The sequence below is a fragment of the Trachemys scripta genome, chromosome 5, assembly GCF_013100865.1.
Source record: "Trachemys scripta elegans isolate TJP31775 chromosome 5, CAS_Tse_1.0, whole genome shotgun sequence".
Lineage (NCBI taxonomy): Eukaryota > Metazoa > Chordata > Testudines > Emydidae > Trachemys > Trachemys scripta.
This window is the reverse complement of record NC_048302.1, coordinates 98,842,100-98,868,261: the sequence shown is the minus strand read 5'-3', so window position 1 is coordinate 98,868,261 and position 26,162 is coordinate 98,842,100. Positions and strand designations below refer to the sequence as shown.

General features: G+C 42.1%; 1 protein-coding gene across 1 annotated transcript in view; it reads right to left on the bottom strand.

Moving 5' to 3' along the window:
- Positions 1-3,536: 3,536 nt before the first annotated feature.
- The window catches only part of ARAP2 (ArfGAP with RhoGAP domain, ankyrin repeat and PH domain 2), a 217,483-nt gene continuing 194,857 nt past the window's right edge, over positions 3,537-26,162 (bottom strand). The window contains exons 30-33 of the mRNA XM_034772450.1: positions 25,992-26,027; positions 24,998-25,061; positions 13,193-13,324; positions 3,537-5,931 (exon numbers count right to left, since the gene is read on the bottom strand). Of these exons, the coding sequence (XP_034628341.1) occupies positions 5,584-5,931; positions 13,193-13,324; positions 24,998-25,061; positions 25,992-26,027 (580 nt within the window). The 3' untranslated portion in view covers positions 3,537-5,583. The remainder of the gene's footprint in view (positions 5,932-13,192; positions 13,325-24,997; positions 25,062-25,991; positions 26,028-26,162) is intronic.

Below are 26,162 nucleotides of genomic sequence, written 5' to 3'. Positions count from 1 at the left end.
AAGTCTGCTGAAATGGTGGCCGAAGCATGAAGGGGCATACGAATGTTTAGCATATCTGGCATGTAAATACACCTCTACCTCGATAGAACGCTGTCCTTGGGAGCCAAAAAATCTTACTGCTTTATAGGTGAAACCGTGTTATAATCGAACTTGCTTTGAGCTGCCAGAGTGCGCAGCCCTGCCCCCCCCGGAGCACTGCTTTACCATGTTATATCAGAATTTGTGTTATATTGGGTCGCGTTATATCGAGGTAGAGGTGTACCTTGCAATGCTGGCTACAAAAGTGCCACGCAAATGCTGGTTCTTACTTTCAGGTGACGTTGTAAATAAGAAGCAGGCAGCATTATCTCCTGTAAACAAACTTGTGTGTCCTAGCGATTGGCAGAATAAGAGTGGACTTGTAGGCTCTAAAGTTTTACATTGTTTTGTTTTTGAGTACAGTTATGTACCAAAAATAAATAAATAAATAAAAATCTACATTTGTAAGTTGCACTTTCACGATAAAGAGATTGCACTACAGTACTTGTATGAGGTGAATTGAAAAGTACTATTTCTTTTGTTTATAATTTTTACAGTACAAATATTTGTAATAAAAGATAATATAAAGTGAGCACTGTACAATTTGTATTCTGTGTTGTAATTTAAATGTATATTTGAAAATGTAGGAAAACATCCAAAATATTTAACAAATTTCAATTGGTATTCCATTATTAAACTGTGCAATTAGTTTTTTAAATCATGATTAATTTTTTTGAGTTAACCATGTGAGTTAACTGTGAATAATTGACAGCCCTAATCATGACATTGATAAATAGGCCACGCCAGCCTTAACCAGTCTATCCCAGCACTCATAGCTGGTCCATAAGCAAGAAATGCTGTGCCAATAGACCTATAACTGTCTGGTTTCTTCTCTCTAGTTCTACAGCCTGTGCTCAAGAGTCTAGAAGACTACAAGAGTTGAAGAGTTCATAAACACCCTACCATTTAGTTATCACATTTTTCCCTTTTCTATATTTCGTCTTTTGTTTTTATTAGGTGGGAGATATCCCAGCCTTACTATATTTTATTTTTTGGGACATGTGAAAGTGTGGCTGTGCGTATAAGTACCCACAGCACCCACATAGGGAAGGCACTAGTAAGAAAAGTTGCCCAGGTTGAGACAATTTGTAGGGTTACTTAAAAGACCCTCACATTAAAATATGTTCTGCATTTAAGTCCTGAAAGGACTTGAAATTGTCATCTGTAATTTCTGGAAGAATTGCTAAATATCTACTTATCAGAGTATCCTGTTAAAGTCTGTATTATAATATCACTATTGGAGGGAGGGAAAACAATTAGCTACCTAAGAATTGAAGTCTAAGAAGATTTAAGCATCTAAATGAAAGCAGCCTGAGTTTCTGAGGGACAGAACACCTAAAGCTTTCATTGGCCCCTATCTACCAACGAGGTCAATGAGTCTGTCAAAATGCTTAAAGTTATGCACATGGTGAAATACGTAACTGAACTGGGACCATTAAACAGATGAGACTAGTCAGACAGTGAAACCCGATACTTGGTAGGATGTGGTCCTTAGATGCTTTTATTGAGTGCAAAGTAGTATATTTATTTTATCTAGAACACTCAATCTTCCATGAATTAAAAAAATTTCAGATGCAATCATTTATTTATTGTTTCTTAAAGCTGGAGAGACACCACACTAAAAATACAGACTGAGCAAGCCCAAGATATTTTATATCGTAATGGATTTGAATAATTAAAATGGATAGCCTGAGCATGCAAATAGCCTGCAAAGAGAAAATAAACAGCAAAAAAAGTTCAGTGCAGGACACCCAAGTGAAGATTGTTAAGCTATTGCAAAATTTAAATATGCACATATAAAGAAGAACTACTCAAACACCAACATCATTAGCTTTTAATTAGTATGTATTGGAAATGAAGATAGGAAAGAAAATGACTAGTTATTAAATCTATTCATATATATAGATGGAAAACCTCAAATGTATTCTAAATTGGTAGTTCCACAGTAGGCTGTAGTACCAGATAAATCAATACTAACTGAGTTCTAAAAGAAAAAAAAAGGATTACTATTCATATAACCAAGGTATAATTTGCAAGGGAATGAATTCTGTAATACCAGGAACAGCACATATTATAAGATCAGCCATGAACTGAAGTAAATCGTATAGCATAGAACATTTTTCTGATCTCAATGAAGAAAATGGTGTAAATTTTTAATGGTGAGAGTAACTAACCATTGGGACAATTTACCAACGGTTGTGGTGGATTCTCCATCACTGACAAGTTTTAAATCAAGGTAGGATTTTTTCTAAAAAAATATGCTCTAGGAATTATTTTGGGGAAGTTCTATGACCTGTGCTATATAGGAGGTCAGACTAGATGATCACAGTGGTTCTTCCTGGTCTTAGAATCTATGAATATAAATATGCATTTCCATAATAATTCCAGAAGGATTTATAAAGTAATTAAGATATGCAACACTAAGTGTATTGAGAAGGCTGCTCTCCATATTACAACATACCTTCCGACATAGTCTTCATTTTCACTTCCTGGAAATGTAAGTTTGGTGATTATTCCTAGGAAAGAACAGCATCTAGCTAACTCTTCAGTGGCTCTTTTAACGGATGAGCTAAAAGTATAAAAAGACTATGGGGGGATATGATAGAGGTATATAAAATCATGAGTGATGTAGAGAAAGTAAATAAGGAAAAGTTATTTACTTGTTCCCATAATACAAGAACTAGGGGCCACCAAATGAAATTAATGGGCAACAGGTTTAAAACAAATAAAAGGAAGTTCTTCTTCACACAGTGCACAGTCAACCTGTGGAACTCCTTGCCTGAGGAGGCTGTGAAGGCTAGGACTATAACAGCATTTAAAAGAGAACTGGATAAATTCATGGAGGTTAAGTCTGTTAATGGATATTAGCCAGAAGGGGTAAGGAAGGGTGTCCCTAGCCTCTGTTTGACAGAGGGTGGAGATGGATGGACTTGAACTGTTGGGTTCACTCCCTCTGGGGCACCTGGCCAAATTGGCCACTGTCGATAGACAGGATACTGGGCTAGATGGACTTTTGGTCTGACCCAGTACGGTCATTCTTATGTTCTTATGTTCCTATGTTCTTATTTTAAAAACTTCTCAGTAGAGCTTGAAAATGCACAGAGAACTGACATTGTGTGGATAAACAGTATTGATATTTATTGGCTTTTCTAACTAGGGAGGCTGGAGGAATCTAATATAATAAAGGACCTGAGATTTACTAATTCCTAAATTTTAATCCCAGCTCTGACACTGTTATGATTTGTGCAAACCATTTATTTTAGTTGTGCCTTTCTTTCCTCATCTGTGAGGTGGGGATAACTAATCTTGACCAGAGCTCAGAGGTACTGCAAGGATTAGTAGCAACGGTATGGAGATATGCGTAGAAATAATTGCTACAACAATTATCACTGGCTTGATGATTTTTTTCCTGAAGAGATTACACAACACAATTTAAAGAAAATATTTATTCTCTGGAAATTAGTTTCCTTCCCATTCCAGAATAGATGACATACAAAACACAGCAGCCATTATGACACTATTACAGATGACACACATTTATTCTTCAGTTCTTAGACCAGTCTCAGTGCTTAGTGCAATACTGATTGAACATCAGGTAATAATTTGAATCGAAATCAGAGACTCACAGGTAATGAATTTTAAATGAATTTAATCACACTTCCATTTTATTACAGAAGTTGTGTTTAAGTTAAACAGTGCCATGGTTCAAACAATATGTATTACACATGTAGAAAACACTGAAAGATTATTTATACTTTAGGTGAAATATTTTCACTGATAACTCAGTAGCCATAAATTCAGGTATTTTAACCACAATTGAAAAGTAAACAATATTTAGTTTGAATTTTTTTCAAGTAAGCAATTTTTTTCTTTACATTTTTCGTACCCTTTGCAGCAACTGTGCCTCAGACAGACAGTATAAGCACTTTGCTGAAATATCCTCCTTTCCACAAAGATAAGTCCTGATTAAGGAAAACATTTAATAATGTATTTCACATTCAGCACTCTCTTAAGTAAATGGGACTTAAGCCCATGCTACAAATTAAGACTAACAACATAATCAAAAGTGCACTGGGGAAAATTAAAAAAAAATTACAAACTTGCTCTTAGATTTTACAGTTGATCGAACAGAATAAGTGCAAAGTGAATGACAGAGGAACCCTTACTACTGCTACATTCTAGCAAACTATTACAAACAAAACATTATAAAAACCATTAAATCATAGGTTTTCTGTCCTTCCTTTCAGAACATACAGATTACCAAGACACTTGTATTCAGATGGCAGCTTTCTCTTTCAGAATTAACTTCCTCCAGACTGATATGTTCAGTGCTAACCACCATGAGACGTAACTGTGACATCACAATGACAGTTATGACATCCATTCATATCAGAAAATAGGAACAAGCTAATTACAGAGGACACTGCTTCTGTTCGCACAGAAATATGGCAACAGGAAAAATCAGAAAATATGCTTGTTAATTAAATAAGGCCAATATTACACTTTATAAAGCTTGATGAAATATGGCAGTTTCCCTTCCCTCCACAATATTAATGAATTTAGTGCTCCTGAAGGGTACTAGATTGGTAGAGCCTGAAGCCTCTCATTATCCTCAGAAGAGCTATAGCACAAATTGCAGCCTCAATCAATGTCTTGCTCCATCTTGATCTGGTGGGACCACCTCTAAGGGTGAAAGGACAATTTTGTCTCCATGCTCATTTCATTCCTGGCCATTCTGTGACAGGATGAATTAGAGACAGTCTGATGGGTGGTTTTGTGATTGGGCCATCTGTTCATAAGGAAATTAATTTTGCATGTGATTACTGAATCGCCATCAGATAACAACTTTGTCACTAGCAAGCTAGTCACATCCAAAAGAGGGATCTAAAGATGAAAGTTCTTCCTCACATTCCTGATTATATGAGCTAGCCAGTCCCCTGGATACACTTTCGTTAAATTAATTTCAACCTGTTTAGCAGAGAGAAGATCCTGCAAGATGTCATCAGATTAGATCATATGTTACTTATTCTTATATATTATTAGACAACCACAGTATGTATGTGCACTTTGGTCTCTTTTTACAAGAAGATTTCTCCCGTACTTAGAAAAGGGTTCTGGACATACAGAGCATAAGCAAACTGTACTTAACATTTAAACCGTCTTTTTTAATTTTAATTTAATAACTCTGGTTAGAACACTAACAAAGTCTGCATTCAAAATGATGGGTGAAATCCTGGCCCCACTGAAGTCAATAGCAAAACTCCCACTGGCTTCAAATTCCAGGATTTCATACCAGGAATTTTATACACGTAAAGGTCTCTGTTTAATCTTAAATTATGTCATATTACCAGCACATACATAATTGTCATTTAAAAATCAGCAGCTGTATATAAACACATTTCACAGTCTCTACACTGTACAAAGCGTACACGCACTTTAACAAACAAGCTATTTATTGCCTGGAATAATCAGGTTTTTTGTCATCTGTCTCTTACAAATTCAGCTTTAGGTTTCTTCGTTGAGGGTTCTGTTTTTCTGCAGAACTGTATTTAGTTCCTGAATAACATTTGGTGGCAACTTGTCAGATTCCAAATTAGATTTGTTTGTTTTGTTCTCATGTTTCTTCAGTGTCCTTGATTCTTTATAGGGACTTTGGTGTAAGTCAGCAATGTCAGCACCTGTGTCCTCAACACAGATCAAGCTTCGATGTTTTTTCACATGGTTTTTCATTTTCTCCTCCTTGCGCCCTAGACATTGTGCCACGATATGTGCTCTTTCTTTTAAATTCTTTTTTTCTTCCGCAATGTCATTTTCATCTTGTTCACTGAATGTCAGCTTTCCAGCTTTAATATGCTGAATAAAGTCAAGAAATCAGAAACAGAATGGTTCAAATTAACACAATATTCAATAATATTGAGATTGTGAGTTTTGCTCATTACTTTACATAACAGCTTACAAGAAAAATCAATTTTGCCGAAGAGCTGGGGCAGCAAAGCTAATAGTTCTGGCCCCAGTAATGGTGTAGGAAGGCATGGCCAGGTCCGACTCAGCATGCACACAGCTCCAAGAAGTGAAGCTGCTCCCACTGTGCCAGCCAGGGACTGAGCGCATGGCCAGGCACCATAGCAGCAGCACTCCCTCAGACTCAGCCCCTCCCCGCATCCTGACTAGACAGACCCCTCTTTGCACACAGCCCCTAGCTACCTCCTGCCTGCATCCTGAATTACACCCCTGATGGCACCCTGAGCTACCCCGGTCTCTGCACACAGCCCCTAGCAACCCCCATCTGCACCCTGAACTACACCGCTGCCTGCACACAGCCCCTAGTTACCCCTTGCCTGCACCCTGAGCTGGCTAAAAGGCTGAAAAGTGAAGATGAGATCAGGTTGGGCCTCACTAACATATATCCCCAGCTGGAAAAACTGCAAGGAGAAGCAGACACATCCATCCCATTAAGAAGATTCCTTGTCTGGAAGTTATTCTATATTTTATTACAAAATTTGATCCTTTTCTAATTAGTTGAGAATAGGATTGGGTCTTTACTTACACAGCAGAGAAACATTTTACACTAAAAAAACTGAACACAATATAATGTTCAAAGTTGGAGACAACCATTTTGTTGCTCTTGAAAAATGTATTCCAGTTCCCTAACTGGGCAAAAGGGAGGGAAAAGGAACAAAATACATATAAGTGAAGTGAGCTCCCATCTCCAGCATTCTTTATCTACCGAAGTAGTCTCTACTCACTTCTTAAATTTCAGCTGAATCAACATTCACACAATATTTAAAAGAATAATATTATTTTGTCATTACATTTGGGCAAAATAAACCAATGACATTTTAAAATAGATTTTTTTTCCTAAGAAAAAACGGAGAGTTAAGGTTGCTGATAGTGTAGTTCTCATTCATTAAGAGTGAAATTCACCCAGGAGCAACTGAGCTGTTGATGCTAGTGGAATTTTGGTGTTCTGATACCTGGGGGAAGGTCAGCTTTAGAATGACCAAGCATGGGGACTTCATACCCCTGCATGTGCTAAAACTGGCTTATATACATGGGCCAGATCTTTTTCTGGTGTAAGCTGTCATATCTCCACTGACTTCTACAGTGCTATGGCAATTTACACCAGCTAAGGATCTACCCTTGGCTCTCTGTAGGCCAGCACAGAAATAAGGAGTGATAGCACGGTTATTGGCTGTAATGTGTTTTCGTGTTGACAGTGGCCAAGAATCCCTACACAAGTGTGCAAGGGAGTTCAGAAGCTGCCCCAAAACCTCAGTGTTGCAGTAGTGCTATCCTGTCTAATAGCTATGGACGTTCTCATTTTCCATGTATATTAAGAATATAAAGTCTGAACAGTAATTCCGCAAACCTCTACAAACAAAATAGAGTTCAATTAATAAATATGATGACCCTGAATAAGAAAATCTTCATAAATACATATAAAATAACTTTTAGGTGTATTCCCTGGGGCTCTTTAAATAAGGGGTTCGATTTTGATCAGAAGATGCAGTAACATGGCTGGAGGGCTTTCTAAATGTCAGTAAGCCATGGTATTAAATTACTGCCTTGAAATTCAATCTGGAAGAATGCATTTTATTTACAACCCCTAGTAAAACCATGTTTCAATTTTGCATCTTCTAAGAAGCAAAATAGTGATTACATTTCTTAAAACCCAATATAGCTCCTTGTTAAATTGGGTACAGTGAGCTCCCTTTTTCCTGACGTTCTCCCCCAAAGTTGCTCTTACATGAAATTGGAAAAGGCCTAAAACAATAATCACTTTTGAAAAGTTTCTTCTCTTTTGAAATAAACTAGCAGATCAATAGATATTCCTTCTACTTAAAGTGGGGCATACCACTCACACACAGAACTTTTTCAGTGGCACTGGTATAGGCTCAGCACACAGATGATTTATAATTTGCACGTTGTATAAAACCCATGAAATTGATGAAACCAGCTGTACAAAGTAAAGCACGATGTAAGACTATACAGAAGATACAGAGCTAAGCGATTTCCCATACCAGTAATGTGTGTCAAACACTAGTGTAAGATGACCTGTGATCAGAATTACCATATTGTTCTCCCAATGATTTCCATATCAAAATGTAACTGTTTTACAATAAAATGATATTTTCCCCTAACTGCCAGCTCTGCAAAAACAATATGGGTATAATTATGATAATCTGGAAGTCGAACTTTTTCCTTCTGCATATCACCAGTAATAAAGATTGGTCAGACTAAATGATGTCCTCAGTTACATCTGTGCAATACTATTTCTGTCAATGGGATTGCAGAGGTATGCCTTTCAATTTAGTAGGTAATAATTCTGATAATGATGCACAAGAATGGACAAATCTATCTTACATTCTCTCTTTTACCTTTGTTGGCTTTTCAAAGCTAACAAGAAAAACAAACAAACAACCCACCTTATTTTAATCAGCCAAGTAAGTAGACACAATTCAAAATACATAAGCAGATCTTGTGAGGAAGGTGGTACAATTTTTTACCATTTATGTGATACCGAGTACACTAAATATTAAGAGTGAAATTCTGGCTCTGCTGAAGTTGATGGGAGTTTTGCTATCAACTAAAATGGAGACAGGATTTTCACCTATTTTTTCCCTTTCATACCCACAGCACTCATAGCTGACACAGCTGTCCAGATCCTGTTCTGATGCTGATATCATAGTTATTTTGCAACAGTGCTGGAACATGAATCTGGTTAATAATTGCTTAATTACTTTAAGTGGGTATATTTTGATTTTAGTTATTTGATGAAGTGTAATAAACATTATTATAAGTTAGTGCTTTCAGCACATACTGCTAAAGATGTTGAACATTGGTTAATTTTAGTTACCCATTACCTTTCACATTGTTAATTTAAACGTAACTAAATGTTTTTCAAGCATTTATATTTTGTGCTACATATTTTATTTGTCCATGTACAGCAAAATTCCTTCAAATACAAATCAGTGCAGAAAATTATGTACTGCAGTTTGTTTGATATTCATTTCCCTAATATAGCCTCCTTTTTTATTTTTTTGATTGGTCTACGGGTCTCTTAGCAAATCACCTTTCTGCTACCTTTTTACTACTATTAAATTAATTTCTTTTTTCAAGTACTTCAGTATCAGGAAGCCAGCCAAACTATCAATGGGGCCACTGGACAATCAAGGTACTAAAGGAGAACTCAAGGAAGACCAGGCTGCTGCAGAAAAGCTAGATGAATTCTTTGCATAAGTCTTCACTACAAAGGACAAGAGGGATATTTTTACCCCGAGCCATTCTTTTCAGGTAACAAATATGAGGAACTGTCCCAGACTGAAGTGTCAATAGAGGAGGTTTTTGAACAAATAGATAAAATTAAAACAGTAATAAGTCAACAGGACTAGATGGCACTCACTCAAGAAGTTCTGAGGGAACTTAGACACGAAACTATAGAACTACTAACTGGGTTATCTAACCTATCATTTAAATCAACCTCTGTACCAGATGACGAGGATAGCTAATGTAAAGTCAATTTTTATAAAAGGCTCCAGAAGTGATCCTGGCAATCACAGGTCTGTAAGTCTAACTTCAGTATCAGGCAAATTGGTTGAAACTATAGTAAAGAACAGAATTATCAGACACATAGATGAACACGATATGTTGGGGAGGAGTCAACATGGCTTTTGTGAAGGGAAATCATGCCTCACCAATCTATTAGAATTCTTTGAGGGTCTCAACAAGCATGTGAATATAGCATACTTGGACCTTCAGAAAGCCTTTGACAAGATCCTACACCAAAGACTCAAAGTAAGCAGCCATGGGATATAAGGCAAAATTCTCTCATGGTTCACTAACTGGTTAAAAGATAGAAAACAAAGGATAGGAATGGTCAATTTTCAGAATGGAAAAAAAAAGAAGAGGTAAATAGCAGGGTGCCTCAACGATTTGTACTATTGAGCATATTCATAAATGATCTAGAAAGGGGGTAAACAATGAGGTGGGAAAGTTTGTAGCTATTCTTTATACAGATCTGAGGACATTATCATCATGTGTTTAACAATCTATTGTATCAAAAGGAATGAAAATGCATGCCACCACTGAAATGGTTACCTCCATAAGTTTGGAATCAAATCCTCTGTTGGTTAAACTAAAATGTTATTTTCCCTCCTTCTCTTTTTGAACCATCTCAATTACATACTTCTTCAGGACAAGACTAATTTGGATTCCAACAATATATGCAAAAAATGTTAGTTTACACTTTCCAATGCTTAGTTTTGTTCTAATTTTCTTAAGGTATTCAAACAGGACCTGTGTAGATCTATTTTTATATATCAAGTTTGATTCTTTTTTATGGCAGAGTTTCACAACACTATGAGCACTAATTGCAAACCTTTTTCTGATATGACTGTCACGTGTTTGGCATGACATAATGGAGTTCTTGCCAACAGGGGACAACAAAATCAAGAAGGCCCTGGTAATGTTTAGATTCAAAATTATGCAGTTCAAGAAAGATAGGTAAAATCTTTACTTCCAATAAATGCTCAATCTGAAGCTAGCTTAAAGATAATATAATAAACATTACATTGCACTTGTAACATCAAGCAAAAAGAAAGTATGAAAACAAGATTATGGGGTACCTTCAATTGCATGATAAGTTTCTCTTTTTTTACAGGAAAAATATTTTAAATGGTAGGAGTAAGAGGTTTTACAGTTATTCAATAACCCAAGGTAAATTTAAAGGTCTTTGAATGAGAAAGGAGGCTAAATAAATTAAAAAAAAAGAGTTAACAGAACTCAGTGGCCATTTAGGAAGCAATATCACAACTGCTTAGGGTTACCATCCGTCCGTATTTCCCCGGACATGTCCGGCTTTTGTGTCTCTAAATAGCCGTCTGGGAGGAATTGGTAACAAGGTTAAAATGTCCGGGTTTTTTTTCCTCCCTTGCCTCCCTCCCTCCCTTCCATGCAGAGTGCGGCTGCTGATTGGGCGGCTGGGCCGATTGAGCCGTTCCCATTGGCCTCCAGCAGCCAGAGCCCTTCCCTGCTCCCTCGTCCCTCTGTCTGCAGCCCTGTGTAACACACAAACTGACCCACCGGGCAGCGTGTTTTGCCTACACGTGAAGCCAGAATGGTAAGGGGAGTCGGGGGGGCAGTCAGGGAGTGGGGGAGTGTTGCATGGGTCCCTGGCCTCCACCTGCCACCCCCCCTCTGCGCATCTCCCCTCCCCCGTGGGCCCTCCCTCCCTGCCTGCCTCTCCCTTGCCTGCTTGTACTGCCAGAGCCAGCAGCAACTGCTGTCTGCTGCCCCCGGGTCCTAGCGTCCCCCATCCACTAATGGGAAGACAGGCTGCACCTACCCTGCCCTTCCACCCTAGCCCTGAGCCTCTCCAACGCCCCAAACCCCTCATTCCCCCGCACCCAAATCCTCTCTCCCAGCCCTGAGCTTCCTCCTGCATCATGAACCCCTCATCCCCAGCCCCAGCCAGAGCCCTCATCCCCCACACCCTAATCCTCTGCTCCATCCCTGAGCCCCCTCCTGCACCATGAACCCCTGATCCTCAGACCCACAGCCCTCACCCCTGCATCCCCTATCCCCAAACTCCCTCCCAAACCCCCTCCCCTTCCCACACACTCCCTCCTGCCCTCAAACTCCCTCCCAAAGCCTGCACCTCCTCCCTTTGCATCGCCTCCCACCCCCAAACTCCATCCCAGACCCTGCACCCCTCACCCCCTCCTGCACACCCACCCCCTGCACCCAAATTCTATCCCAGAGTCTGCACCCTGCACCCCGCCTGCACCCTAATCCCCAGCCCAGGACCTGCACCCCAGACCTCCTCCCCACACCCAACCCCCCTCCCAGAGCCTTAGGCAGGTGGGGGGGGTTCTGGGCACCACCAAAATTTCTACAACCCTGCCACCCATGCAAGTGGATAAGGGTCAGGGCAGTCAGGGGACAGGTAGGGTCCTAGGGGGGCAGTTAGGGTGGGGGTTCTCAGCAGGGGCAGTCAGGGGTCAAGAAGCAGGGGGGGTTGGAGTTCTGAGGGGGGCAGTCAGGGGGTGGGAAGTTGGAGGGAGTGGATGGGGGTGGGACGGGTCTAGGGCGGGGCTTCCCCCCCAGCATCCTCTTTTTTGATTGTGAAATATGGAACCCTACAACTGCTTGAAGAGACTAACTGTATCACACATGCATCTGCTTCAGGAAAGCAGCACTGTCTAGTGGATAAAGCATTAAACTCTGACTTTGGAGACCTGGGGTCTATTCTCAGCTCTATCAGTAGGTTGCCTTGAACAAGTCACTTCACCTCCCTATGCTTCAGTTTCCTGATCTGTAAAATGGGGAAAAGGATGGTTACCCCCTTTGTTAAGCACTTTGAGGCCTACTGATGAAAAACATACAACAGCTAGTTGTTATTACTATTATGTAGGGTCAATGATAGCAACTGTTCTGTTCCCACACTCAAAATATTCCCCATTCCAATGTGCATGCAGGAGCACCTCAGTGCTCCTTTTTGTGGTGCTAATGGTTCATCTGATAAGTCACTTATGTTAGGACTGAGAAACGCCATTCATCCCAGAAGTCTCATGGCACTTGAGTAAGTGCAAACAGCATTGCTCCAGACTTATTATTCTTTAAGCCTAATAATGCTATAATTGAAATGTACAGCAGTCAGTTCCATCTTAACTTAATTTGCAAATGGATCTCGTTGCTACTAATATTGTAGGATAGCTACCTAAAAGTTCAAATCTGCTTTGGAGATAGGAAAAGATATGGTACAATATGCACACAAAGCTATATCATCAAGGACTTTATTTTAAAAAACACCCTTATTAATGTCTAGTAACATTCATGGTAAAAATCACATTTAATTCAAATGGGTGGCTCTTACTAAAAAAACCCCAGTGTTAATTTACCAACTTGCCACAGGGCTAGGTCATTATGCATTTGATTACATTGTCCTAACTATTTTTTTAATGACAGAACAATACAAAGGACACTAATATTAGAAGCATCTACATCTCACATTTATCCAACTCCAGAGAGATAATGGCTCCTCGACTATATAAAAAGGACAACAAAATATAGCATTGTAATTAAAGTTCAACACCAATGTTAACCACCAGCTTACCTCTGCATTTCCTCTGGTTTTAGAAGTATTTTTCTCCTGCTGAATGGGAATTAAAGGTAAGCCTCCAATCTTTGGATTTTTAGTTATAGACTGCTTTCTTGCTTTTCCAACTGGTGGCCATATATCACTGTGCTGTAGAAACAAAATTCCTTATTCTTGGCATGCAATTTTATTATGATATATACACTGCTTTTTACATACAAAACTTTCTTAGTAAGACTATATACTATGCTCTACTATCGCTCCACATAAAACTGACTTTTTTTTTTAAGATAACAGGAGTGTGTTTTTTATAACTATGTTGATGCTTCTACAAATGCATCAGAAGTATTGCTGGAGGACTGCAAGATGCTAAGTGAATAGAGCTTTAAGGTCTCAGTACACTGTCTATGTTCCAGAGGTGTTCCTCCACACTATATATCAAAATATCAAAACATATCTATTGGCAATAGAACAAAAATCAATATTTAGGAAAACAAATTTATCTCCACCTCTACCTCAATAGAACGCTGTCCTCGGGAGCCAAAAAATCTTACTGCGTTATAGGTGAAACCACATTATATTGAACTTGCTTTGATCCACCGGAGTGCACAGCTCCGCCCCCCTGGAGCACTGCTTTACCGCGTTATATCCGAATTTGTGTTATATCGAGGTAGTGGTGTATTTGTTTTTTAGCTCCAAAATTCTACATAAATTGTATATATAAATGCAATTATCTGACCAATATGAAAATAAATGTTTAAGCATAAGGGAACATTTATACTATTCATTTATTACTGTAAGTTAGTTATCATAACAGTTATGGTTCAGACTTCCAAGGAAATTCAGGGGATTTAGTCATACATCTTCCCCTCATCCCAAAGGGTTAAATGTACTGAGTAGAAAATCTTTAAAAATCTTAACCTACAACATGTAATCTCCTCATGGTAGAAACATAAAAAGAGGTAGACAGCAAGTAGAACACACCACTTCTTTGGGTGAAGGGATAAATTACATTTTAGTGTAAAGAATTATGGGTGAGATTCACTAGGGAGACTTAGGCATTGCAACACTCACCTGGTTTCAGACCTCTCCCGATGAAGCTTTTCCACTGCGTAGAAATAATCATTGAGGCAGGAGGACTTGAGTCTCTCACCTCTGAGGTGTGTACCCTAACAATTGGGCTAGAGAGTCGCACTAATTTTCTTGGTGCCCAATGAATATTTAATTATTTAAACAAAGTGAGACAGCTTTAATGAGAGAGATTGAGGGAGACCCACCCCAACATGGCCAATAGCTCAGTGGTTAGTGACCACGCCCAGGAGGTGGGAAACCCCATTTCAAATCTCTGCTCCAAATCAGCCCAACAGAGATTTCAATCCAGGTCTCCCACATCCTGAGTGCTCTAAGCATTGGGCTAATGGACACACCACTTCTTCCTCCTGCTTTGTGTGGGTTTAGGCATACTTTGCGCATGTCTACTGGAACGGGCCCCAAAAGCAAGATAAGTGTGGGGAGAAATGCCTATTTTGTGAATTGCTGAGAGTTAGGCACTGGGCAATGGCAGGAGTTAGATGGCTGTGTGCATGCCAAACTAGTGAATTTAAGGTGGTCAGGTGGAACCTGAATGTGAGACTTCAGTGCTTAAGTCTCCTTTGTGAATCCCACCCTGAGTGTCTGTAACAGTTTTAATTGAATGGTAAATAATAAATTATTAATATTTGTAACTCATTAGACAAAATTAAAATGTACTTATTCACAGTTCTGGCTCATCTAGGTGGCTCTTGTCAACAGAAATATATCAAAATATCTTTGTCTTTTCAGAAGAGAACATATAATATATCAAGTCCATTTTGTAAATATTATTCAAGTGCGAAGAGTCTGTAGATTGGTCTTGCAAAGCACAAAGCGACAGGGATAAGAGAAAGAGTATGTGTATGCTGCCATTAGTACATGGCCTCTAAATTCAGGGGGGCAAGATATGTTTATCACTCAGGTTTATAACTTGGAGATCATCTTCGACTCTTCCTTCTTGACATGCCCAAATCTTGCAGCTTCTTCCTTCACAGCATATTATAACTAAAGAACTGTAACCATTCCTCAGTTATGCCATTAATCCCTGATGGATTCAATGAGGTGGAAGGCCTCTGGGAAGGTTGAGCTCAGAGAAACAGGCAGTGTTTTCATTGCATTTATCCGAGAATGACTGCTGTCATGATGGATGTAGAATGTTGTTTCAAAGCAACTGAAGAGAGAATATTTGGTGCTCAATTTACAGTGATTTCTGAAATTCTCCATGAAATATACTGCAAGAATTCTGCATGTATTTATTTAGTTTAAAAGGGTCACAGATTCAACTGGCTTTCATAAAGTGGTCTGTGGAGAAGAACCCTTAAACCATTCCAAATAACAAAATTTTCTTTCTAAGCAAAGAAACAAGGCTCCCTTAATTGAAGTATTAAGCAGAAGAATTACTGCCCATGTACTTGAAGGTGTATCTTCATCTGGGTGCTAATTTTGGCTTTACTTGTCAGCCTCATGATGTGCTCAGAGGAATACATGCACACAGATATTAGAATTGGAAAATATCTTTTTTGCTCATCTTCCCATCAATACCATATTTCCTAGATAGCTGTGTTAAGTGCTTTTTGTCCAGACTAGTTTTATTCAATTCAAGACTGGGCTTGAACTATAGCCCATGGGATGACCATAAACAAAACAATGATCCTATTTTAGGCATTTTTTTACTGTTTACCAATCAAAATACAAAATGAATAATCTCCATACTAACCCAACTTTCTCTAATTGAAGCCAGAGAACTAGAATAATTAGGTTATACAAACGCCCCCCAGGTTACACAAACCCGACTTACGCAAATCCGCACTTACGGAAAAAGTTCTGTAAGCTAGAATTTTTTTTTTTTGGCATAATGGTCGGGTATATGTTTCCGACTTACGCAAAATTCGAGTTACGCAAGGCATTCCGGAACGGAACGCTTGCGTACGTTGGGGAGCGTCTGTAGTGAGATAAAATTTACAATACTATGGTACCTACCTCATCAGAGGAGGGGAAAAAAAGGATTAATACGTAATATCTTCCCTGAATACTACACTGTTCAGCTAAACACAAAAAGTTTCTATGGAGTAAAAGAAAATGGGTCTCCATCACCGAGTTAGGCTTCTTCCACTTCTAACGGCAAAGCCTCTACCTTTGGATAATTTAATGCAAAATCTTGACACATATATGCCTTCTTTACATTCATCTTGAAGTTCAAATCTAGATTCATCACATCATTCAAACAAATGAAACCTACTGTCTAAAATTCTATCCACAGAAATGTGTTCAGATACCATGCCAATGCGTCTTGTATAAGAACAGAAAGCATAATAATTTTAAACATGGTCATCATTGAAATGCTGATTCAGGGTAACAAATCCAGCTTACATACTTACAATGTTTTTTCTAATCTAATCTATAGTGGTGATGAGGATTAACTTCGTACCAGAGACAAACACTTGCATGTAAAAAGCATTCTGAGATTTTACATCTTCAAGTACTGATTTTACAGCAAATAATATTTTACCATGGAAAAATAGATTAGTTGTGTCTCATTACCGCCTAATGGCACAAATAATTCATGGTGTTGCTACATCTGCTAAAGACCAGAATGCTGAATAAAACTGTTCACTTAATACAGTCTGTTAATATTGTTAATTTATATACTGCATATCATGAGCAAGGCTGCAATTTAGTCATGGAGGTCACGGAATCCGTGACTTTCAAAGTCCTCTGTGACTTCAGCCATTGCCTGCTGGGAGCTGCAGTGTCCCCTGCTGCCTGCGGGCAGGTGGCAGTGGGGACCTCAAGAGCTCCCGACCGCTGTGAGTGGTTGGGGGAGCTCCCGCAGCTCCTAGCTGCGGCAGAAGGCGGGGAGGACTCCCACAGCTCGGAGCAGCCAGCAGAGAGGGACCCTGAAGCTCCGAGCCCCCTGGGCTCGGAGCTCCAGGGTCCCTCTCTGCTGGCTGGGGGGGGGGGGGGGCCTGGAGCTCCCAGCCTGCCCACAGCTGACCAGGCTCCCCATTTTGTCATGGATATTTTTAGTAGAAGTCAGGGACAGGTCACAGGCTTCTGTGATTTTTCATTATTGCCTGTGCCCTGTTACTTTTACTAAAAATATCTGTGACAAAATCTTAGCCTTAATCATGAGTAATGAGATGACAGTTTTCAAAGAAAAATAATTGAGGAATATGCTGAAGTTGGAAGAAAAAAAAAAAGTAGCAACGTGCATTCTTCTGTTTAAACAATTCCCAAAAGATATTAACTGCTTCTGTAAGTCTTCATTCCAGATTGATTAAACAAATACATTTCACTCCATACTTGTTGGTCTCAGAGTTGTAACATTATCTTTCTTGTGATCTTGCATCAATAGGACTTGAACAGAGTTACTAAGCATTGGATGAGTTGTTTTTAAGTAACCTATGTCAATAACCTGTGAACCTATTCATTGAGACACTACCCTTGTTATCCCCATGAGATGTATTTCCGATTTGGTAGCTGTTTCCATGGAAACCACAATAGTTACTTCGCTTGGAGGAGCTGAATAAGACACGGTTTTGAAAAGTCTGTTGCTTCCGAGACGTATATTACACATCCCACTTCCACTATTTACAAAGGTCAAAGACAGACTCTCCCTCAGTCCATGATTATATAGTATGTATTGCAATAATCATGTGTTCATTCTGTATTATATACTCAGAACACAAGCAGGATAATCAGATATATTTATTTTTTTTATAAAAAAATGTACATTAACAATGAAATAATTTTTTAATAGAATGGCAGCCTGTGAGGGCTGCTAACTATTACATTCTCAACTTTAATATTGCCATAAGTGCACACTACACAGTAAATTCTAAACAACTTACGACTCCCTCCACAATCAGATCTCCTTGAATATACTGCATTATATTGTTTGATATGGCTGTATAACAACTTCCACATGAAGAAAAAGGAAGCCAAATTTAACAGCGACGTCTACTTCCACATTTGTCACATGTTTATTTTCTCATCTTCTCCCCAGGGGAGCAGTGGAATGTTTTGGTTTGAAATTTATACACACACACACACACATTGCCATATGTTTATATTAGAGAAGGAAAGGTCAAAGAAATGTGCCTTGCATTTAGAGGGGAAGGTGGTGAGGTTTGTGATGGTCCTTACTTCCTGTGAGAGCTCATGCTTCATTCTTGGGTCAGCTCCTGAGAAAGCTCTGCACAAACAAAGCTTTACCTTTGTTACAGAAAGTCCCAAAGACCATCTTCAGGTTAAAAAAAGAATCACCTTTGATCAAATAGTAAACATGAGAAAAGACAGTTACCTTTTTCGTAACCGGTGTTCTTCGAGATGTGTTGCTCATGTCTATTCCACAAAAGGTGTGCGTGCTCGCCATGTGCACTGGTGCCGGAAGTTTCTCCCCTAGCAGTACCCATAGGGGAGTGCCCCAGTGACCCATGGAGTGGTGCCTCCAGTGTGCGCTCACCCCACCCTCAGTTCCTTCTTGCCAGACAACTCTGACAGAGGGGAAGGCGGGATGTGGAATAGACATGAGCAACACATCTTGAAGAACAACAGTTACGAAAAAGATAACTGTCTTTTCTTCTTCGAGTGATTGCTCATGTGTATTCCACAATAGGTGATTCCAAGCTATATCTGTTGGCGGTGGGAAGGAGTTCACAAACTCTTGGGACAGAGAATGGCCCTTCCGAACCCGGCGTCCTCCCTGGTCTGAGAGACAATCGCATAATGCGAGGTGAACATGTGAACTGAAGACCACGTGACAGCTCTACAAATGTTCTGAATGGGAACATGGGCCAAAAAGGCAGTCGATGAGGCCTGCGCCAGAGTCGAGTGCGCCCTCACAATTGGCGGCGGAGAGATTCCCGCCAGGTCATAACAGGTACAGATTCACGAAGTGATCCAGTTGGAGAGTTGCTGAGTGGAGATCGGCCGACCTTTCATGCGCTCGACCGAGGTGATGAACAGTTGCGAGGACTTTCTGAATGGCTTAGTCCGCTCCAGGTAGAAAGCCAGAGGCAGTCTCACATCCAACGTGTGGAGGCGGCGCTCCTCACTGGACGCATGGGGCTTGGGGCAGAGGACCAGCAGAAAAATGTCCTGACCCATGTGATAGGCGGAGACCAGCTTCAGCAGGAACAAAGGGTGTGGGCAGAGCTGGATCTTATCTTTATGAAACACCGTGTACGGGGGCTTGGAGGTCAGGGCCTACAAGACGTGATTGCAACCAGGAAGGCCACCTTCCACGAAAGGTGTGACCTGGAGCACGAGGCTAGTGGCTCAAACAGGGGCCCCGTGAGATGGGCCAACACCAGATTAAGGTCCCACTGCAGCACAGGGGGCCTAACATACAGGAAGAGGCGATCCAACCCCTTAAGGAATCAGCCAGTCATAGCATGGGAGAATACCATGTGGCCCTGCACCGGCAGATGGAAGGCCGATATGGCCGCCAGGTGTGCCTTGACCAACGAGGGCACCAGGCCCTGGGCTCTAAGGTGAAGGAGGTAGTCCAGAATAAGCTGATCAGAGCAGCCACCATGGAAACGCCCCTCTCGTCCACCCATCTGGAAAACCGAGATCACTTTGCCAAGTAGGCTCGGCGCATGGAGGGTTGCCTGCTTTCTAGGAGGACACACTGAACCCCTTCCATGCACATCCTTTCCTCCCTACCTAACCATTGAGCAGCTATGCCGTGAGTGGAGTGCCGCTAGGTTGGGGTGGAGGAGGCGGCCTGGGTGAGCAGGTCCAGGCGGGATGGCAACGGTCACAGCAGGGGGAGCACCAGGCCCATGAGGATCCCGTACCAATGCCCCGGTATGGCCCAGGCAGCAATCAGAAGGACCCAGGCCTTGTCCGTCTTTATCTTTTCCGGGACCTTGCCGATCAGTGGGAATGGGAGAAAGGCATAGAGAAACTGGATTCACCAGGACAGGAGGAAGGCATCAGAGATAGCGCCCCGTCCCAGCCACACCCCCGGAGCAGAACCCAGGACAGCGACAGTTCTGCCGAGTCACGAACAGGTCCACCTGGGGAGTTCCCCATGCTTGGAAAAGTCTATGCACCACCTCTGAGTGGAGAGAACACTTGTGCTAAGAGAAGAAGTCCCTGCTCAAGCAATCTGCCCGCGCGTTCTGGACGCCCGGTAGATGGAAGGCCCGTAGGCAGATGTCGTGGGCTATTCAAAAGTCCTACAGCCTGAGAGCTTCGCGGCAGAGGATCGGGCCCCACCTTGTCTGTTGATGTAGAACATCGAGGCCATGTTGTCCATGAGGACCCTGACCACCAGGTGTGAGCGGAAGGCCATGCACACCAGCCGTACCGCCCTGAGCTCCTTGACGTTTATGTGAAGGGTCAGATCCTGAGCTGACCACAGGCCTTGGGTCTGAACATTCCCCACATGGGCCCCCCATCCCAAGTCCGACGTGTCAGACACCAGTTCCAGTGACGGGGCCCTGCCCCGAACAGAACCCCTTGGAGCATGTTTCTCGGGGAGGACCACCACCATAGGGAGGTGATAACTGGCTTGGGCACCGTGAGGACTTTATCCGTCCTGTGCATGGCCTGGGAGAACTCAGAGGCCAGCCAGAGCTGGAGTGGCCTCATCCTGAGTCTGGCGTGACGGACCACATACGTGCACGCCGACATGTGACCCAAGAGCTGGAGGCGCACACTGGCGGTTGTTACCAGAAATCTTGTGACCGTGTCGATGAGCCCCTTCAGGGTCTTGAACCTGTCTGGTGGGAAGGAGGCTCTGGACAACGAGGCATCCAGGACCACCCCTATAAACTCTATGCGTTGTACCGGGACTAACGTGGACTTGGTGTTTACCAACAAGCCCAAAGTGGTGCACGTGGACAGAAGGAGTGCCACGTGATCCCGTGATGACCTACGACCGGGAGCTGCCCTTGACCAAACAGTCGTCCAGATAGGGGAAGATCTGGACCCCCCGGTGCCTAAGGTAGGCTGCCACCACCAACATACATTTCGTGAATACCCTGGGGGCAGTGGACAGGACAAACCAGAGTACCGTAAATTGGTAGTGTTCCTGCCCCACTGTGAAACGGAGGAAGCATCTGTGCCTCTCGAATATATGAACATGTAAGTACGTGTCCTGCAGATCGAGGGTGGCGTACCAGTCCCTGGGATCCAGGGAGGGGATGATGGAGGCCAGGGAGACCATGCGGAACTTGAGTTCACCGTGTAATGGTTCAGGCCTTGCAGGTCCAAGATGGCCTGAGCCCCCCTTTGGCCTTCGGGATAAGGAAATAGCGGGAGTAGTACCCTTTGCCTTTGAACTCCCCCGGTACCACTTCCATCGCTCCTTGGCCGAGGAGCCGCCCCACCTCCTGCTTGAGCAGAGCCTCGTGCGAGGGGTCCTTCAGGAGGGACGGGGGAGGCAGTGGTTGGACGGGGGTGGGAGGGGAGGTAAACTGGAGGATGTAGCCCCGGGAGATGGTGTTGAGGACCACATACGTGCACGCCTCTGTGGGCGCCTCTTATAGTCCTGGGACTTCTTATAAGCGGTCTCGTATTTTGACTGGGTGGCCTGAGCGGGAGTCTGCTGCAGCTTGAACTTAGGTTTAGCCAGAGCCGGAACATAGAGACCCAGAGTCTGGAGAGCTGTGCAGGAGTCTTTCAGGCCATGCAGCTTTGTATCCATTTGTTCTGCAAACAGAGCTTTGCCGTCAAACGAGAGGTCCTGCAAGGAGGTCTGCGGCTCACTGGACAGCCCTGAGAGCAGGAGCCATGACGCCATTCTCATGGACACTGCGGAGGCCACGGACCACGCGGCCGTGCCCCCTGCATCTGAAGCTGCCTGCAGGGTTGCCCTGACAGCTGCTGTGCCCTCTTCCACCAGCGCTTTGAACTCCTTCCTGTCGTGCTGCTGGAGGGAGTCCTTGAACTTGGGCAGAGAGCCCCACAGATTGAACTCATACCAGCCCAGGAAAGCCTGGTGGTTCGCCACCCTTAATTGGAAGCTAGAGGATGAATAAATTTTTCTTCCAAATGAGTCCAGCCCGGAGCCTAATGTCCCATTCTCTCTTGGTCGGAGGCTTAAACGACTTGCAAATCTTGCAGCGATCACTGAGATGGGTTTCCCCCAAACAGCGTATGCAGTACACGTGCAGATCACTCAGTGGCACAGATCTCCTACAAGTGTTGCACAACTTAAAACCTGGGGCCCGAGGCATGCCCTTGCCTGGACGCTCTAAACTAACTAACTAACTACGGGTACCATAAACTGAACGAACAAGCAGTTTTGGGGACAAGCCAGAGCAAAGATGGAGCAGAGAAGTTCCGAAGCACCTTCACTGGCGGCAAGACGGAACAGAGGGTGAGGAGAGCATGCAGAGCCCCTTATACCGCACCATGGAGGCGCCACTCCAGGGGTCGCTGGGGTGCTCCCCTACAGATACTGCTAGGGGAAAAACTTTCAGCACAGGTGCACGTGGTGAGCACGTACATCTATTGTGGAATATATATGAGCAATCACTGAAAGAAGAAATGTCACATCCTAAAGTTTATTAACTGTGAAAATCTCCTCTCCTTCTGTTCAGCCATGGTCTGGGTAGTGAGAGGGTGTTTGTCAGTAGTGGCAGGGGAGGGGTCATCTCATGTGGGGTTGGGGCAGTAGGAAATACCTACCCAAAATCCCACTTAGTGGTGTAAGGATATAACTGGGTATGAAAATATCCCAGATGTAGGTGGCCATTTCTGCACCTACTTACTATCCACATCCCATTTATCCCTTGGCTATTCAGTGGTTTGCTGCTGATGATGTGTCTCTTTTCAGTGCTTTATGTTCAGTTGGTACCCTTTTTACAAAGCCAGGAAGGGTTTTTTCTGTCCCTCCAACTGGTGAGCAGAATGTGGGTTTTTAGCCTCACCCAAAGAAACTTGGGAAAATTAGCTAGAGAGAGAGTTTATTTTGTCAAATTTTATTTTTCTTATTACAACTGCATGGCAGCTGGGGGGTGGGGGAGAGAAAGAGCTTCAGCGTCTTACACAGAAAGAGGCACCTCATCATCTCTCACATAAGGAAAGGACAAAGAAAGATTTGGCAGTTTGGGTGCCAGATTTCTGGGGTGGTTCCACGCAAGGTGACTCTTAAACATTTAGCATGCCCTCCATGGCCACATCTTGGTGAAATGCACTGGACGTAAGCCACTGGACAGTTTTACTTAAAGTAGTGTAGGGAAAAATCCACTTGAAATCCTCTCCTGGTTGCACTACAACCATGTTATGCAAGTTGTAGAGGCTTTAGCTGAAATCCTGGATGTGGTGTGATGCTAACTGTGATGCTGGTGTGACTGCTGCGTCTTTTTCAATACTTTCTTGACAAAGAAAATGGGCATTTTGCTCTAACTAGCATTACAACAGCCCCCAGCAAAACAGGCAGCATTTTCTCCCCCCATATGGTGATGGTGCACCAGACTGGAAGCCAGGAAGTCTCAAGTTCTATACCCATCAATTAATCGGGGTTATGAAGATATTTAGCATCGGTGAAACCTGAAAACGGACAGAATTTTAAACACTCGCTGCCACAGGCAGACAAAACGGTCACACTCTATACAGGGATGACATTTGCAAACACCTCACCTCTGGCATCTAAAATATCAATTTTCTCTTAGCCCTGTTGAATTTTTATTTTCACCACAAGTAAGTATTATCTTATTTGTTACGCTAGGGAGACATTTTCAGAAGTGTCTAAGTGACTTAGTGTCCTTTGGACTTACAGTTCTAAGTGCCTACATCTCTTGAACATGCAACTTAGGCACTTTTGAAGATTTTACATTAGCAGAATAAAGCTGAGAAAGGCTAAGGACAACGTTTTCAAATCTGCTTGCTTAAAGTTTTCTATTTCTGAAAAATAGCTAAATTTTCAGAAGTGCTGAACACATGCTACTCCCAATACTTGGCACTTCTGGAGATCAAAAACACCTAGCTGCCCAAATATGGATACAGGCACCCAAATTTAAATGTTGTCTGATATTTCCAAGCCTCAGTGACCTAATATGTAAAATTTAATACTTCCTTATGAAGGAATCGCAAAAGTCAACATTTGTCAACTGTTACCCACAGTGACTTTGCCAAGAAACATCCTGAATCCTCATGGAAAAAAGTAGAAGAAACTCTGATGCAAATATAGCACCATTTTCAAGATTCCCGCTAAATGGCTGCGTGTATAGATCTCCACTCTGGGTGAAATTTTCCACCATCTCTTTTAGTCCCTATCACCACTACCCAAGCACATTAAAATCCTTTTGTATGGATGTGTTCTTGAGCTGCCACTCAATCATACCCCACCTTCCCTACAACCTAGTAGCAGGTATCTTGCTATTTGGGGCCAGGATTTCACCCAATATGTTTACAGGTGGGCAAGTGGGTTGCCTCTCTTTGTCCAGATTCTCTGCAACACAAAAGAAAACCCAGGAGAACTCTATGTACTCCTCCCAAAAAACTACAGCTCAAGCAGTTATTATCTATCACTCTAAGCACTTGAGTGATAGCACATAGCTGGGCTAAGTCCACATCTTCTTGTAGTTGTATGACCTCAAGCATTTCAGTAACATTACTGGCTTCACAGCATTATTCTTTTTGCTACAATGTATGGTTCATTCAGAACATCCTTCCATACATTTAATTGTTTTGCAGATAAGTACAAATTACTGGTGAAACTCAGCGATTCACCGCTAAATATGAAATGTAGAGAATTTTAAAAAATCTTATTTCCTCTGACCAAAGTATTACCTGTGCATTGAAAATACTGGTCATCCACTCCATCTGTGTATCCTGTCCATCACAACACATGTGCCTACAATACAATATGTGGTATCATTAAAATAAACAGATTAATGAAGTATCGAACTGTAATTGTCACATACCACAGAAGCAGTTCTTGTTTTGACATTCAAAACCTACTTGGATTTCTCTTAATTATTTAATGTTGTTAGCAGCGCCGTATTATTGCCTAGGCCGACAAGGCCTAGGCCTAGGGCGGCAAATTTGCAGGGGCGGAAGCTCCCCTCCATGCCCCGCCCCCCTGCTCCAACTCACCTCCGCGTCCTCTGCAAGCGTGCCACCGCGTCCTGTTTCTCTCCCCTCCCAGCACTTGCGCCGCGAAACAGTGTTTCGTGGGGCAGGGAGGAAGGGGGGAGAGGGGGAACAGCGCGTGCTGGGGGAAGAGGCGGGGCCGGGGATTTGGGGAAGGGATCCAATAGGGGAAGGGAGGGGGCGGAGACTTTGGGGAGGGGGTTGGAATGGGGGCGGGAAAAGGGCGGAGTCGGTGCAGGGCCAGGGCGGCATTTATTTCCCGGCCTAGGGGCGGCAAAATTATTAATCTGCCACTGGTTGTTAGTATTTTATTATTTACATTTTACACATAAGAACTTCTAAAATATATATTAAATGCATATTATGAAAAGACTGAGGATCCAATCCAGGAATCCGTCCTTATTCTACAAAAACTGAAGCACCTGTTTAACTTTAAGCATATGCTTAGTTCCTGGTATTTCAAATCACAGTTTTAAGCCTGTGCTTTGGGGCTTTGCTGAACAGGGATCTTAGCAAGGATATGAAACTGACAGCTTAAACTAAAAGTTATTGCAACAAATCAACCAATAATTTTTGGTAATGGGTAAAAATTAAACAAAAACAACACACACACATTAGGTTTCAAGGACACTATTTAAAAAATGTTGACACTAAACAGGCAAACACACATTTGTTGGTGTTGGTTACTTACCAGTGGTGCTTTTCAGAATATACTGTAAGACCCCAGCTGAAAAAAATAAAACTCCACATTAAAAATAAATATTTATTTATTTACCAGAAACCAAAGCCATAACAGAGAACTGAATGCTAACTTCGGGGTGCTTGCCAAATATTCCATAGGGAAGTTAATTTTACATGGAGA